The 13,603-nt window shown below is 41.6% G+C and overlaps 1 protein-coding gene and 1 long non-coding RNA gene across 3 annotated transcripts in view; both read right to left on the minus strand.

The window, feature by feature from the left end:
- Positions 1 to 253: 253 nt before the first annotated feature.
- Positions 254 to 13,603, minus strand: part of AR (androgen receptor) — a 247,266-nt gene continuing 233,916 nt past the window's right edge. Inside the window, exons 6-8 of one of the 2 annotated variants that reach the window (XM_082208535.1) lie at positions 6,046 to 6,176; positions 4,849 to 5,006; positions 254 to 2,229 (exon numbers count right to left, since the gene is read on the minus strand). In XM_082208535.1, coding sequence (XP_082064661.1) covers positions 2,074 to 2,229; positions 4,849 to 5,006; positions 6,046 to 6,176 — 445 coding nt within the window. In that variant the 3' untranslated portion in view covers positions 254 to 2,073. The remainder of the gene's footprint in view (positions 2,230 to 4,848; positions 5,007 to 6,045; positions 6,177 to 13,603) is intronic. The other variant, XM_082208534.1, reaches the window with a different exon arrangement.
- LOC309523845 lies at positions 7,635 to 12,911 on the minus strand. Its single transcript, XR_014215665.1, has 2 exons — positions 12,627 to 12,911; positions 7,635 to 8,333 (listed from the first exon to the last, which is right to left on the minus strand). It is a non-coding gene; the product is annotated as an uncharacterized lncRNA (long non-coding RNA).

The raw sequence follows: 13,603 nt of genomic DNA on the forward strand, positions 1-13,603 counted from the left end.
AACAAGGGAGGCAGGTGAAACTGCTCATGGCAGTAGGAGCAGAGCCTTAAGCCATTTTTAGAATTAAAGACAAGCAAGTTATCACTACCTAAATAAAGATCGTGAGCTAGAGAATCACAATCCACATCCAAAAATCAAAGGAGTCAAACAATTTGTGATTATTTTCTTGTGATGCCAGGGATGAACAGAATAGGGTTGGGAGATAAAACCGATGGTTGAGAAACAGGATAATTGTGAGTGGCATTCTTAGGACATGACCTGGAACAATACCCCCCCCCCCACACACATATAATTCTTTCTGAAAAAATCAGAAGACAACATCTCAGAATCTATTTGTGTCATCCTGTGAGATTCTCTGGCCAGGGACTGCTCTAGGATAGCTTATTGAGACTGAGGGCCCTTCTTCCCACAACCAAGGAAAGTTTCTAAGGTTTGTTTGACTCCCCGTTACTCCTTTAGATGAATGGCAGTCTCAACTACAGAAATCACAAAAATGAAAAGCGCATCCCCATCCCAATACATGTTCTCTTTACAATGTACCACAATGTTATTAAAAAAGATAATGAAAACACAAGTTCTTCCCCAGTGGAGTGGGTTAGGACCATAGTTATGTGCAGTTTCTCAGGAACCCCAAAGGGGCATCAGAGTCCTTGTTTCACTTGGCTTGGCTTCTGAGGCCCTTGCCCACCACGCTCTCCAAGGAAAAGTCTTCCAAGAGGGTCTTTAGGTGCCTCTGACTTTTGGGAAGCAGAGCTGGGAGGAGGGATGTTGGTGTAGGTGACAAAAGCAGCTGGATGGAGGCCCTCTGAGCACTGCAGAGCTGCCTTTTTTGAGGAGAGTGTCCTTCGTGATGGAGAAACAAAAGCAAAAAATGCTCAAAACTGGAATGTGCTCACATTCATTGGGTGACTTTTTTAAAGTTTTGGCTCATGGTCCACAGAAAGAAAAGGAAGTAAGAAAAAAGGATTGCACTGTAAAACAGCCCTCCGTAACCTTCAGGGCACCAGGAGGGTTCAGCACTACCCTCCAGCTCCTCTTAATGCTTTGTGTCATTTTTCATGAGCACAAGAACAGCACTGTATGGATTTGGGCACTTTGTGTCAGGTAAATGCTGCTGTAAGGGCCTCAGAGTTAACTGGAGAGGCACACTGAACAGCAGCCGAATCTGAGGCAGTGGCTTGTGGCCACGTAGTACAGGAACGTGATGAGGACTGAGACTAGTTCACATGCAGAAATGTGGCCCTGGGGAATCTAAGTCCATGTGATGCCTGCAGCTGTGACGGCACACACACTTTTTTTTTTTTTTGCAGTTGTATGATTCCACTACATTCTCTCCTCCATATGATTTTGAGTCCAGTTCTCCCTTCCTGTCCTCATATATGCTATTGAAATCCTCCTGCATCTTAAGAGTGAGACTCACAACATAATGGGGGGAAAGCACACTGCACAGAAAAGTTAAGAGTTGATCAAAAAACTGTTAAAAAATAAAAATAAAATCACCCACTCCCCAAAAATGAAGTTCTTCCCACTCCCAGGATTTGATTTGAGCAACCTGCTTGTCATCTTGGATTCTGGTTTTGTTTAAAAAGAGAGAATAAAACAGCAATGAAGGGAACACCCAAAACACAATGTGTGTGTGTGTTTTGTCAGACTTCCCATCGTGGTACAGGGCCACAGAAGCCATTGTGGGAAATGCAGAAACCCAAGAATGTAAACAAGTGCCGCCTGGCCCCATGCCACAACACCAGATTAAAAATATATATAAGAACAGGAAAGAGAAGTAGAGAAGGTGCAGGGTTTGCACGCACACACATATGCTGGGCTGTTTCAAAGCAGGCCGAAAAAAGCTCCCACTAGAAAAGGGAATTCCCCCAGGTGGGGAGTCACTGAAATTGAAAAGAATCCCAGCAGGTTAGTTCTGTTTTCATTATTACTGTATATCTTTGTAGCGTATACAGTATTCCAAGGCACTGCAGTGCAAAAATAACAGGCAAGTGAAGGCTGGACAAGGTCGGCAGCTTCCAGGGCCTTGGCCGCAAAGGGCTCCTCCCTTCCTGTGTCTCCCTCGCTCCATCACTGTGTGTGGAAGTAGATGGGCTTCACCTTCCCAGAGAGGATCTTGGGGACTTGCACCGAGATGATCTCTGCCATCATTTCTGGGTAATCCACACTGACCATGTGGGACTTGACTAGGAGGTCGAATGTAAACTGGTGCAGCTCTCGGGCAATCTAGGAAAGAGGAAAGAGAGAAGGTGATGTCACTTTATAGTGATGTGGGTTTTCGAGGAAAGAAGTATGCATGATGCCCTATGCATGATGCCCTGAGTCCCTTCCAGTTCTTGGGTTCCTGTATCGGAGGTAGGTGGAAGGTATGAGAACAAGCTCAACAAACCAGACCCTTTTGTCTAGGCAATAGCTGTGACTTGAGTAGTTAAGCACCAAGATCAGCATCCCAAAAGGATAAGCTGGGCTACAAGAGCTGTGACTAGGCCCTGGGGGGAGGGGATGTTTTCCTCCACCCCCCTCACCTAGAACAAGAGATGGTGTTTGGTGTGAGCTGGGCAGAAAGCAGGATGGAAGATGGAGACATGATTGATTTGAGCTGGATCTAAGACTGTGACTAATGGAGAAGCAAGAACATTTGGTGTGTTAATGCTGTGAGCCATTCCGGCCTGTGCTCAGGTTGTATATTTTTGCAACTGAAAACATATATCCTAAAGACACCACAGTCTCCACTCAACTTCATTCCAAGGAAACTGAACCCTTGGCAAGCACCTGCAACCTCTGGAATCTCTCACCACTTGGAGATTGGAGTGGCATGTAACAATGGTACATTGGTACCATTTCTGCATAGACAAACAAGGCATGCAGGCACCTTCTCCTTTTCTTAGGAATAACCACCAGGTAGTACTTCCTAGGTGGTACTGAGGCACCCTGGGAGCAACTTTGACTATGGCAGGCTGGAATCTAGGTTTTGTTGTTGTTGTTATTGGCTCCTGTGAGAACAGGATGCTGGGCTGGGTGGGCCACTGGCCTAATCCAACAGGGCTCTTACATTCTGGTGTGCATGCACACAGAAAGGTGCCTTATGGTGAGACAGCCCATCTGGTATCTTTACACTGACTAGCTGTGGCTTTCCAGGGTTTCAAGCAGGGATTTTCTCTCGGGAGCTCTACCTGGGAGATGCTGGAGATTGACCCTCTGCAGTAAAAAGCGGGTGCTCTGTCACTGAGCTGTTAAGCGGGACACATCTGTCAGTTCTGATTTTTCTCTGTTCCTCACTTTCCCAACCTTAAGTTCAGTCTGCCCCACTTCTGCATCAGTCTGCCTTTTTTTTAAGCTTATGCCAAAATAATTGTACACAAATTCTCATGCACGCTTCTCCTAATATTCTTACGCAATGTGGCCTAATGCGTTTATTTATTCTTCTTTGATGCATATTTTGGTGTGCTATTTCAAACATGTATTTTATATGCCTTCCATCAGCTTCAGCTGGTGGCCCAGCTACGCCCTTATCTGGATGAGGTTAGCCTAACTACTGTGGTCTATGCTCTGGTAACCTCAAGGTTAGATTACTGCAATGCATTATACGTAGGGCTGCTTCTGGAAACTTCAGCTAGTGCAAAATTCAGCAGCCAGGTTGCTCACTGGGGCAAGAGACTTTGAACATATTACATTGATCCTGGTCTGACTGCACTGGCTACCAATTAGTTTCCAGGCCTAATTCAAAGTTCAGTTTTTGATCTATAAAGCCTTAAATAACTCAGGACCGCAATACCTCAAGGGCCACCTCTTTCCATATGAACCTACCCTGACCCTGAGATAATCTTTTGAGGCCCTTCTTCGTGTGCCTCCTCCACAAGAGGTCTGGAGGGTAGCAACACGAGACAGGGCCTTTTCTGCAGTGGCTCCCCATTTGTGGAATGCTCTCCCAGGGATGTTTGCCTGATGCCTTCATTATACACTTTTAGGCACCAGGCAAAAACAGGCATTTGGTTGACTGGCATTCAATGCCTTTTAAAATGTGTTGGGGGTGTGTTACTGGATTGTTCTTGTTTTTATTTTGATTATGCATTTTGTGTTGTTAATGCTGTGATTTTATCCTGTGAACCATACTGAGACCTGTGGGTATAAGGCGGTATACAAATTTAATAAATAATAAAATAATAAAAATAACAAATACGTTGACATTGGCAGCCTGGGGGTTAAGGAATGTTTCCCTGCATGTGTACTAGATCTGAAATATAATAATAATAATAATAATAATGTTGTTTATACCCTGCACATTCTGTGTGGCATCCAGCAAGATATAAAAAATAATAAAATGTCAGACATTAAAAACTTCCCTTCAGATGTTTTCTAAAAGTTGTGTAATTCTTTATCTCTCACACATCTGATGGGAGGGTGTTCCACAAGGAGGGCGCCACTGCCAAGAAGAGCCTCTGCCTGGTTCCTTGTAATTTTACATTTTGCAGTGAGGGAACTGCTAGAAGACCCTCGGAGCTGGACCTCAGTGTCTGGACTGAATGATGGAGGTGGAGACGATCCTTCAAGTATACTGGGCTGAGGCCATTTAGGGCTTTAAAGTCAGCCTCCCACAAACATCTCTCTCTTTGATGGCACAGTTCTCTCTTGGAGGAAATGACTGTGAGGTCACAGTGACTTTCTGCAGATTTGCTTCCAGTGCTTGTTTTTACAGGTTTGTTGGTGTTTTGTTTTCCTCTCCCTGCACTCCCCCACCCCACAAGTCCAACAGCAGATTCTGTGGAGTTTTGATCAAAAGATTAACAAAAGATCTTGCCATGTGTGTGGCTAACCCTCTTTCTCTTCCCTTCTCCTCTTACTTACAGGCTGCACAGAGTCTAGGAGCTTGGTGAGCTGGTAGAAACGCCGGGAGCAGGAGGTAGGGTTCTTTCTCTTGCAAGCAATTATGCGATCAAGTTCCTTGATGTAGTTCATCCGAAGTTCATCAAAGAACTTCTGGTTCTTCAGCCCGTCCACTGGAACTGGTGCATGTAGAAAGAGAGGAACAATTGTCAATGTACAGTATGGTTGTGCCTTGTGTGCATGTTACTTTCCAAGACAGCGCTTATTTGCAAAACTGTGCCCACTTGAACCACCTGCTTGGAACCACCCCGTGAGAGTATCTTTACCTTTTTGGAGTTGTGTGCCAAGTGCGCCTGGCCCCTCTCCCAGCAAGGCAGAGAGCTTTTAAGTTCTCCACCTTGCTTACCAGGCTCTGGGAGGCTCTGATGTAATCTTGCAGGTAAGCCTGAGTTCCGGCAAGATCTTGTGAGAGCATCCCAGAGCTCAGTAAGTAAGTATTGAGAGCTTAAAATCACAGAACCAGGTGCAAAAGGAGCTTTTAAGCTCTCAAAGCTCTCTACCTTGTATGCATTTAATTTGCGGGATTTCAACCATCTGGCTTTCAAAACCACACATGCTTGAAATTGCATAAGTTAATCACATGCAAGATGGAATGGAATTTTGGTGCATAATGATGCTGGTGGTAATAATAGTGGTTGCAGTAGTAAGAGAAAGGATTTTGTCAGACAGAGTGGTTGTCAGAATAAAATGATGAAGGAGGTTTAATCACACCACCTTAAATTATTGAGAATCAGTGTGGTGTGGTGGTTGGAGTGTTGGACTAGGACTAGGAAGAGACCAGGGTTCAAATCCCTACTCAGTAGTGAAGTTTACTAGGTGACCTTGGGCTGGTCACTGCCTCTCAGTTTAACCTACCCCACAGGATTGTTATGGGGATTAAATGAGGAGGTGGACAGTCATGTGCACCACCATGAACTCTCTGGAGAAGAAGGTGGGAAATAAATGCAATAAATAAGTAACAATTAATAAAATAATAGTTGATTAAAATACTCTGTGTGTGCAGTATAGCAGTCTTCTGCTATGTATCTCTGGCCATCTATCAGGGATAGGGCTAGATGACCCTTGGGAGGTCCCTTGCAACTCTACAATTCTTTTATTCTTTTTTGAAAGAAAGGGAGAAGGAAATAAAAAGGCCCCCATGAAAAAAATGTGTCTTACTAATACTGAAGAGGAGCAGAGCTTTCATGCAGAGGAATTCTTGGGGAGTGATTTGAAGCCATCCAAACTCTTGGGAGAGATGCCGCATCCTGACGCACTGACTGTACATTCTGGATTTGTGCATCCGGTACCTGGGAGGAGGAGGAGGAGATAATTAGCAAATGCCAGCAGGAAACTGAAAAGAGAATCAGTGATCAATTAGGCAAATGGATCTTTCTTGCTTGTTGGAAGATTCAGGAAGGATAAAAAGAAAGGACTTCTTCACACAGCACATAGTTAAACTGTGTAACTTGCTCCCTCGTGGGGCAGTGATGGCCACCAACTTGTATGGCTTTAAAAGAGGATTACAGAAATTCATAAAGGCTGTGCTCTGCCTCCACAGTCAGAGGCTGGACTGCTTTTGAATCCTAGATGCTGGGAACCACAGAAGGGGAAACAATGCCTGTGCTCAAATCCTGCTTGGTAGTTTCCTACAATGGGCATATAGTGTCAATTGTAAGAATAGGATGCTAGATTAGATGAGCCACTGGCCTGATCTAGCAGGCTCTTCTTATGTTCTTAAAATAAAGATTGCACCCCCAGCCTGCACCACACTGGCTGGAAATCTATCTCTGCTGCAGTCTTAAGAGCAACCTGTCCTGGAATCAAGGAACGAGAACATTGCTAAACAGGAGGATAGAGGGAAGTTATTCTAAGGAGCTCATGACCTTCTTGATGCCTTGGGGAAAACATCACTCCCAAGAATTTGCAATCATTAAAGAATGCAATGCAATTATTTGGTGTGCAAGCCATCAGAACAGGGCACATTTCTTGATTACTTCCATCAGCACAAACTTTTGATCCTTCTCAATGACCCAAGAAGACCTGCAAAGCCCTGTCTGGGTCTGCCTTCTGGTCGTTGTTGCAAACACTAGCTGATATCAAGGAAGGGAATGGGCAAGGGTTGGTTAATGCTGTTCTGCTACCATTCTGCATCAATAAATTAATATTTAAACTACAGATCCCACTGTGGTGCTGCTGGCAGCAAGGGGTTTTCCTTGTTCAGTTTATCCCTGCTGGTTTAATTGCTAAATGAGCTGTATGTGTATTTTCTGCATAATTTGAGTAGGAAGTCAAAGGATGGAGGGCCCAAAAGTTATTGATACACACTTGTAGTCAGACACAAGGATTTGAGATCAGCAGTTCCTAAACATCTTGGGGTGGGGGCACTGCCTGGTTCTGTGAATGCACCTCCGGGGCCCCCTACCCTACCTTACTTTACCCTACCCAATGAAAAGCATTTACTCAGAACAGTGGTTTGCACAACCCTCAAAAGTAGGTAATAACACAAAGATTCAAAACAGTGACATGAATAGCACATTTATTTAAAAAATAAATATATGTAAAAATGAATATGTACTCTGATCTAATCATATAGTATATATATCTTGCTTGTTTCCTATCTCTGTGCATTAGCACAGAGACAACTGAAATCATGAGTCATTTCCTCCAGCTGTTTCCTTCTTGTAGTTTCTTGCTTTTAACAGGAACGCTTGTGCTGATGGAATGATCAGAAGAGTGGGGTCTCCAATTCCTCCCACACTGTTTCAATTATTTATTATCATAAAATATATATAACTGTGGTTTACAACAATCTAAAAGCATAAAACCATACAGTAAAATAATAAAAAGTTAAAAGTAAATTAAAACCAAAAAGAAATTAAAACAAGCATAAATAATCCATTGTGTGAGATGTGCTCTTAATTGCCTGTTTAGGCCTGGCAGAATAGAAAAATGTTCAGCAGGCATTTAAAAGTTGAAATCATAAGGCCTCTGTTTAATCTCTAACAGCAGAGTATACCACAATACTGGGCTGATGACACTAAAGGCTCAGTCTCTTGTCATTGCCAAATGAGCCTTGCCAACTTGGGAAATGACCAATGGTGCTCCTGCAATGATCTCTGTGATTGAGTTGTGATATTATAACAGTTCAGGTGGTCCCTGAGGTTCCCTAAGTTGTTCAGGGGGGTGTTAAATCAATACAAGGACCTTGAACCTGGCTTGGTAGAAGATGGGCAGCCAGTGCAGCTGTTTTAAAAATGGTGTCACTTGCTCTCAGCCTGAAGCTCCTGTCAGCAATCTGGCTGCAGCATTCTGCCCCAGCTGGAGCTTCCGAACCAGACCCATGGGCAGTCCCACTTGGAGTACATTGCAATAGTCCAGCTTCGAGGTTACAAACGCATGGACTTCAGCTGTACTGTGTAAACCAGAGAAAACTGGCAAAAGGCCCTCCTAGTCACAAAGAACACCTGAACCTCTATTTTTTTTTTTATAAAATTTTTATTGGTTTTACAAAAGTTTTTATAACAAACAAACATAAATAAAACAGACAAACAAACAAATATAATTTCATAATGTCCTTTCATAAACTTCTTTCCTCGGACTTCCCCATACCTCCAATTTCTGCATCCTCATGTCCGAATTTTATAGCAACTTATAAATGTTTTCTCCCATCCTAATTCATCATAGTCCTTTCTTAATCTAATCTTATATTACTGCAACCCTTTCTCTCTATAAAATCTCGACATTCTAAACTTCATCGAGTTTATAATAGTCCTTAAGATAAATCTTAAATTTCTTCCAGTCTTCTTCCGCAGTCTCCTTTCCCTGGTCACGAATTCTGCTCGTCATCTCCGCCAATGTCATATAGTCAATCACTTTCATCTGCCATTCCTCCAAGGTGGGTAAATCTTGTGTCTTCCAATACTTTGCGATCAGTATTCTTGCTGCTGTTGTTGCATACATAAAAAAAGTTCTATCCTTTTTTGGCACCAATTGGCCGACAATGCCCAAGAGAAAGGCCTCTGGTTTCTTAAGGAAGGTATATTTAAATACCTTTTTCATTTCATTATATATCATCTCCCAGAAAACCTTAATCTTCGGGCATGTCCACCAAAGATGATAAAAAGTACCTTCAGTTTCCTTACATTTCCAACATTTGTTATCAGGCAAATGGTAAATTTTTACTAGCTTAACTGGGGTCATGTACCACCTATAGACCATTTTCATCACATTTTCCTTTAAAGCACTACATGCCGTAAATTTAATACCGGTGTTCCACAACCTTTCCCAGTCAGCAGACATAATATTATGACCAATGTCCTGTGCCCACTTAATCATAACTGATTTAACTGTTTCGTCTTGTGTATTCCATTTCAACAGCAAGTTATACATTCTTGACAAATTCTTAGTATTGGGTTCTAACAATTCTGTCTCAAGTTTTGATTTTTCCACCTGGAAGCCAATTTTCCTGTCTTGTTTAAAAACCTCCATTATTTGATAATAGTGGAGCCAATCTTGTACTTTGGGTTTTAGTTTTTCATGGCTCTTTAATTTCAGTTTCTCTCCATCCTGTTCTAAAATCTCACAATACTTTGGCCATCCAACCTCCATATTGACTTTCTTGTGGGCCTTAGCCTCTAAGGGTGACAACCATCTAGGGGTTTTGTTTTCCAACAGATCTTTATATCTCATCCAAACATTAAACAACGCTTTCCTTACAATATGATTTTTAAAGGCACTATGCACTTTGATTTTGTCATACCATAGATATGCATGCCAGCCAAATGCGTTATTGAAACCTTCTAAATCCAAGATATCTGTATTCTCGAGGAGCATCCACTCTTTCAGCCAGCAGAACGCTGCTGCTTCATAGTACAATTTTAAGTCCGGCAGGGCAAATCCCCCTCTTTCTTTTGCATCTGTTAATATTTTATATTTTATTCTGGGCTTTTTGCCCTGCCAGACAAATTTCGCAATGTCTTTCTGCCACCTCTTGAAACAGTCCATCTTGTCAATAATCTGCAAAGTTTGAAATAAAAATAACATTCTAGGCAATACATTCATCTTAATCACTGCAATTCGGCCTAACATTGATAATCTCAAATTTGACCATATTTCTAGATCTTTTTTAATTTCTGACCAAGATTTTTCATAGTTGTCCTTATACAAATTCAAGTTTTTAGATGTTAAATTAACCCCTAGATATTTCACCTTCTTAACCACCATCAGACCTGTCTCTTCTTGAAACTTATTCTTCTCCATATCTGTTAGGTTTTTCCCTAAGACTTTAGTTTTTTGTTTATTCAATTTAAATCCAGCTACCTGTCCAAATTGTTGAATTATTTCCAACACTCTTTTTGTACTAGTGTTTGGCTCTTGCAAGGTCAATACAAGGTCATCTGCGAACGCTCTTAACTTATAATGTTTAGTTCCGACCTTTACACCTTTAACTTGCTGGTCCTCTCTAATCATGTTCAGCAACACCTCCAGGACCGAAATAAAAAGCAATGGAGAAATTGGGCACCCCTGTCGTGTTCCTTTTTCTATCTTAAGTTCCTCAGTTATTACATTGTTTACAATCAACTTAGCTTTTTGTTCGGAATATATTGCACCCACACCATTCTCAAATCCTTGTCCTACCCCCATCCCATGAAGATTCTTTTTCATAAAACTCCACGAAATATTGTCAAAGGCTTTCTCCGCATCCACAAATATCAAAACTGCTTTAGTATTTATGTTCACCTCTAACTTTTCCAAAATGTCTATTATATTCCTAACATTGTCTGAGAGGTGTCTCTTTGGGAGAAAGCCTGCTTGGTCTCTGTGAATCTTCTCCATCAGTACTCTTTTAAATCTTTTTGCTAAAATGTCTGCAAAAATTTTGTAATCCACATTGAGTAACGAAATTGGGCGGTAGTTCTTCAGTTGAGTCTTTTCAGTCTCTGTCTTTGGTATGAGTGAAATATATGCTTCTTTCCACGATTCGGGTGCCTTTTTTCCCTCTAAGATCTCATTACAGACGTCCTTTAACGGTTGTATCAACCATTCCTTTAAAGATTTGTAGTATCTGGAGGTCAGTCCGTCTGGCCCTGGAGATTTGCCCAGTTGCATGTCCTGAATGGCACCCTCTATCTCTTGTTCTGTTATTCTCTGGTTTAGATCCACCTTGCTTTGATGAGAGATTTTTTGTAATCCATATTTATTAAGGAATTTATCCATGTCCTCTTCGTTTTGTAATCCTTGGGAATAAAGTTTTTTAAAATAGCTCACAAAACAATTTCTTATCTCATTTGGTTTAAATATAATCTTTCCATCCACTTCTAAACTTGTAACTGTATTTAATTTCTGTCTTTTCTTGAGTTGCCATGCCAGAAGTTTACCACATTTGTCTGCCGACTCAAATGTCTTTTGTCTCATTTGCTTTATTTTCCACTCTATCTCTTGGTTCATCAATTCCATATATTGTGTTTGATACAACTTAATCTCCCTCAAAATCTCCTGGGACTTTGGTTTTGATCTTAATTTTTTCTCTCCTTCTTTTATCTTTTCCAAAAAATTTTCCTTTTTCTCATTCTGCTTTCTCTTCTTTATTGAATTTTGTTGAATCAAAAACCCTCGCATCACAGCTTTACTTGCGTCCCAGATCACTCTTTTTTCCACATCGCCCTTTAGATTGATTTCAAAATAGTCCTTTAGAGCTTTTTGGGCCTTCATGTGGATCTCTCTATCTCGAAACAGGGTGTCATTCATTCTCCATCTGAACTGACCAGTTGTTGTAAATTTCATTTCCATCTTCACGGCGTTATGGTCGGAACAGGTTTTTGGGCAGATTTCTACCTTCTTAATCCTCGGAGCCATTCCACTAGTAACCCATATTTGGTCGATTCTGGTCCAGGTCATCTTTGCTTGGGAGAAAAAGGTTCCCTCTCTTTCAAGAGGGTTCCTTGTTCTCCAAATGTCTATTAAGTCCATATTTTCAGTCATTTCGAAGAAAGTCTTCGGGAGTCTCCCTTCTTTAGTAAGTGTCAGTCTTTGTGTCTTGTCCATGTTTGTAGAAACTACACCATTCATATCTCCCATGATTATCATATTATATTCCAAATAGTCCGTCAAAGTTTCATGAAGTTTTTTGAAGAATTCTGCTTTGCCTTCATTTGGTGCATAGATCCCAATTATCAAAAATTTTTCTCCTTGTACCTGTATCTCCACCGCTAAATATCTTCCTTGTTCATCTTTAAATATCATTTTTGGAGCCCACTTCTCTTTTACATAAATCACAACTCCTCTTTTTTTCACTTTGTCCGACGAAATAAATTCTTGTCCCAATTTTTTATTCATAAGCAGTCTCCTGTGGGCTCTAGTTATATGAGTTTCCTGTAAGCAAATCAAGTCCAGTTGTTCTCTGTACAAAATATGGAATACTTGTCGTCTCTTCAAAGGCATGTTCATCCCATTACAATTCCAGCTAAGGAATTGCAGGGCCATCTTGTTATTTTTCTGGTATTCCTCCAACAGCTCCTAATTGTTGTTCCTCCTCTGTTGGTGGTGGAAGGTTCTGTCCAAACGAAAGGTTCAAGATGTCTATTACACTCTTTTGCTCAGCAATTGGGTCTACAGTTCCTTTCTGTAAGTCTTCTTGATTTCTTTGCAGGAACCTGTCTTTATCCTGTATCGTCTTTATTTTCACCTTCTTCCCCCTGTAGTCAAAGGACAGTCCCTGTGGAAATTCCCACCTGAAGAGAATGGTGTTCTTCGAACACCTGAACCTCTAGTGACAGAGATGTATGCAGCTGTACCCCCAAACTACACACTTGCTCCTTCAGATAGAGGGCAACCCTATGCTGAGAAGTCTACTGGGCTGGGGTATTGTTTTAGGTTTTTTTGTTGGGGGAGGGGTTTGTTTTTATTTTATCTTTATTTCAGATGTTATTATTTATGTAGGAATTGTTTCGATTTGTATTCTTTTTGATGCTTTTTATTGTTTAAGACTACTTTTGCTATGTTTGTAATTATGTGGTTTTTTTCATGTTGTAAGCTGCGTTGAGCGCGGTGGCATAAATAAAGTTATGTACGCAGGTATGTATCACTAATCCAAAAAAAGAATCTTGTGTTTCAGAGAAGGTAGCAGAAGCAGACTTCTGGGAAAAGTACTCACCACTCTCAGTATTTGGTTGCAGGGAGACGTAAAGATTTATGGTCTCCTAAATCAATTGCTTGGACATTATTCACACAGGATTGGTGCCACAGTCCGTACACAGTCAGCTATGCTGTTTATAAGGTGTAACCCACTTTTGTGAGTGGCTTTGCACAAGCCTCATTCTATCTCTCAAAGGGCTCCATGTACTGTCCTAGGACTGCTCATGACATGACAGATGAAGGGACACGGTCTGCTGGAAGATTCCACAAGGGAATATTCCAAGCATGCAGATCCCAAAGATGGAACCGGGGGTGGGGGTGGGGCTGCAATGGTCGAGGCAAGTGAGCATGAGAGACGGAGCCGCAAAAATCATACAACTGGAAGGGACCTCAAGGTTCTAGTTCAATTACACACAGGAATCACAACTAAAGCATCCCTGACAGATGGCAGCCTAACCCCTACTTAAAAACCTCCAATGAAGGAATTAATGTCATGTTGCTCAGAAACATCCCTGGAGACCCAGAACAAGGCCTGCTCCCTGTCCCCCTCCACCAAATAAGTGTAATAAAAATGCTATTTTTAGTTTGGTTCATTAACGCA

The sequence above is a fragment of the Podarcis vaucheri genome (genome assembly GCF_965113315.1).
Source record: "Podarcis vaucheri genome assembly, chromosome: Z".
NCBI classification, from domain to species: domain Eukaryota; kingdom Metazoa; phylum Chordata; class Lepidosauria; order Squamata; family Lacertidae; genus Podarcis; species Podarcis vaucheri.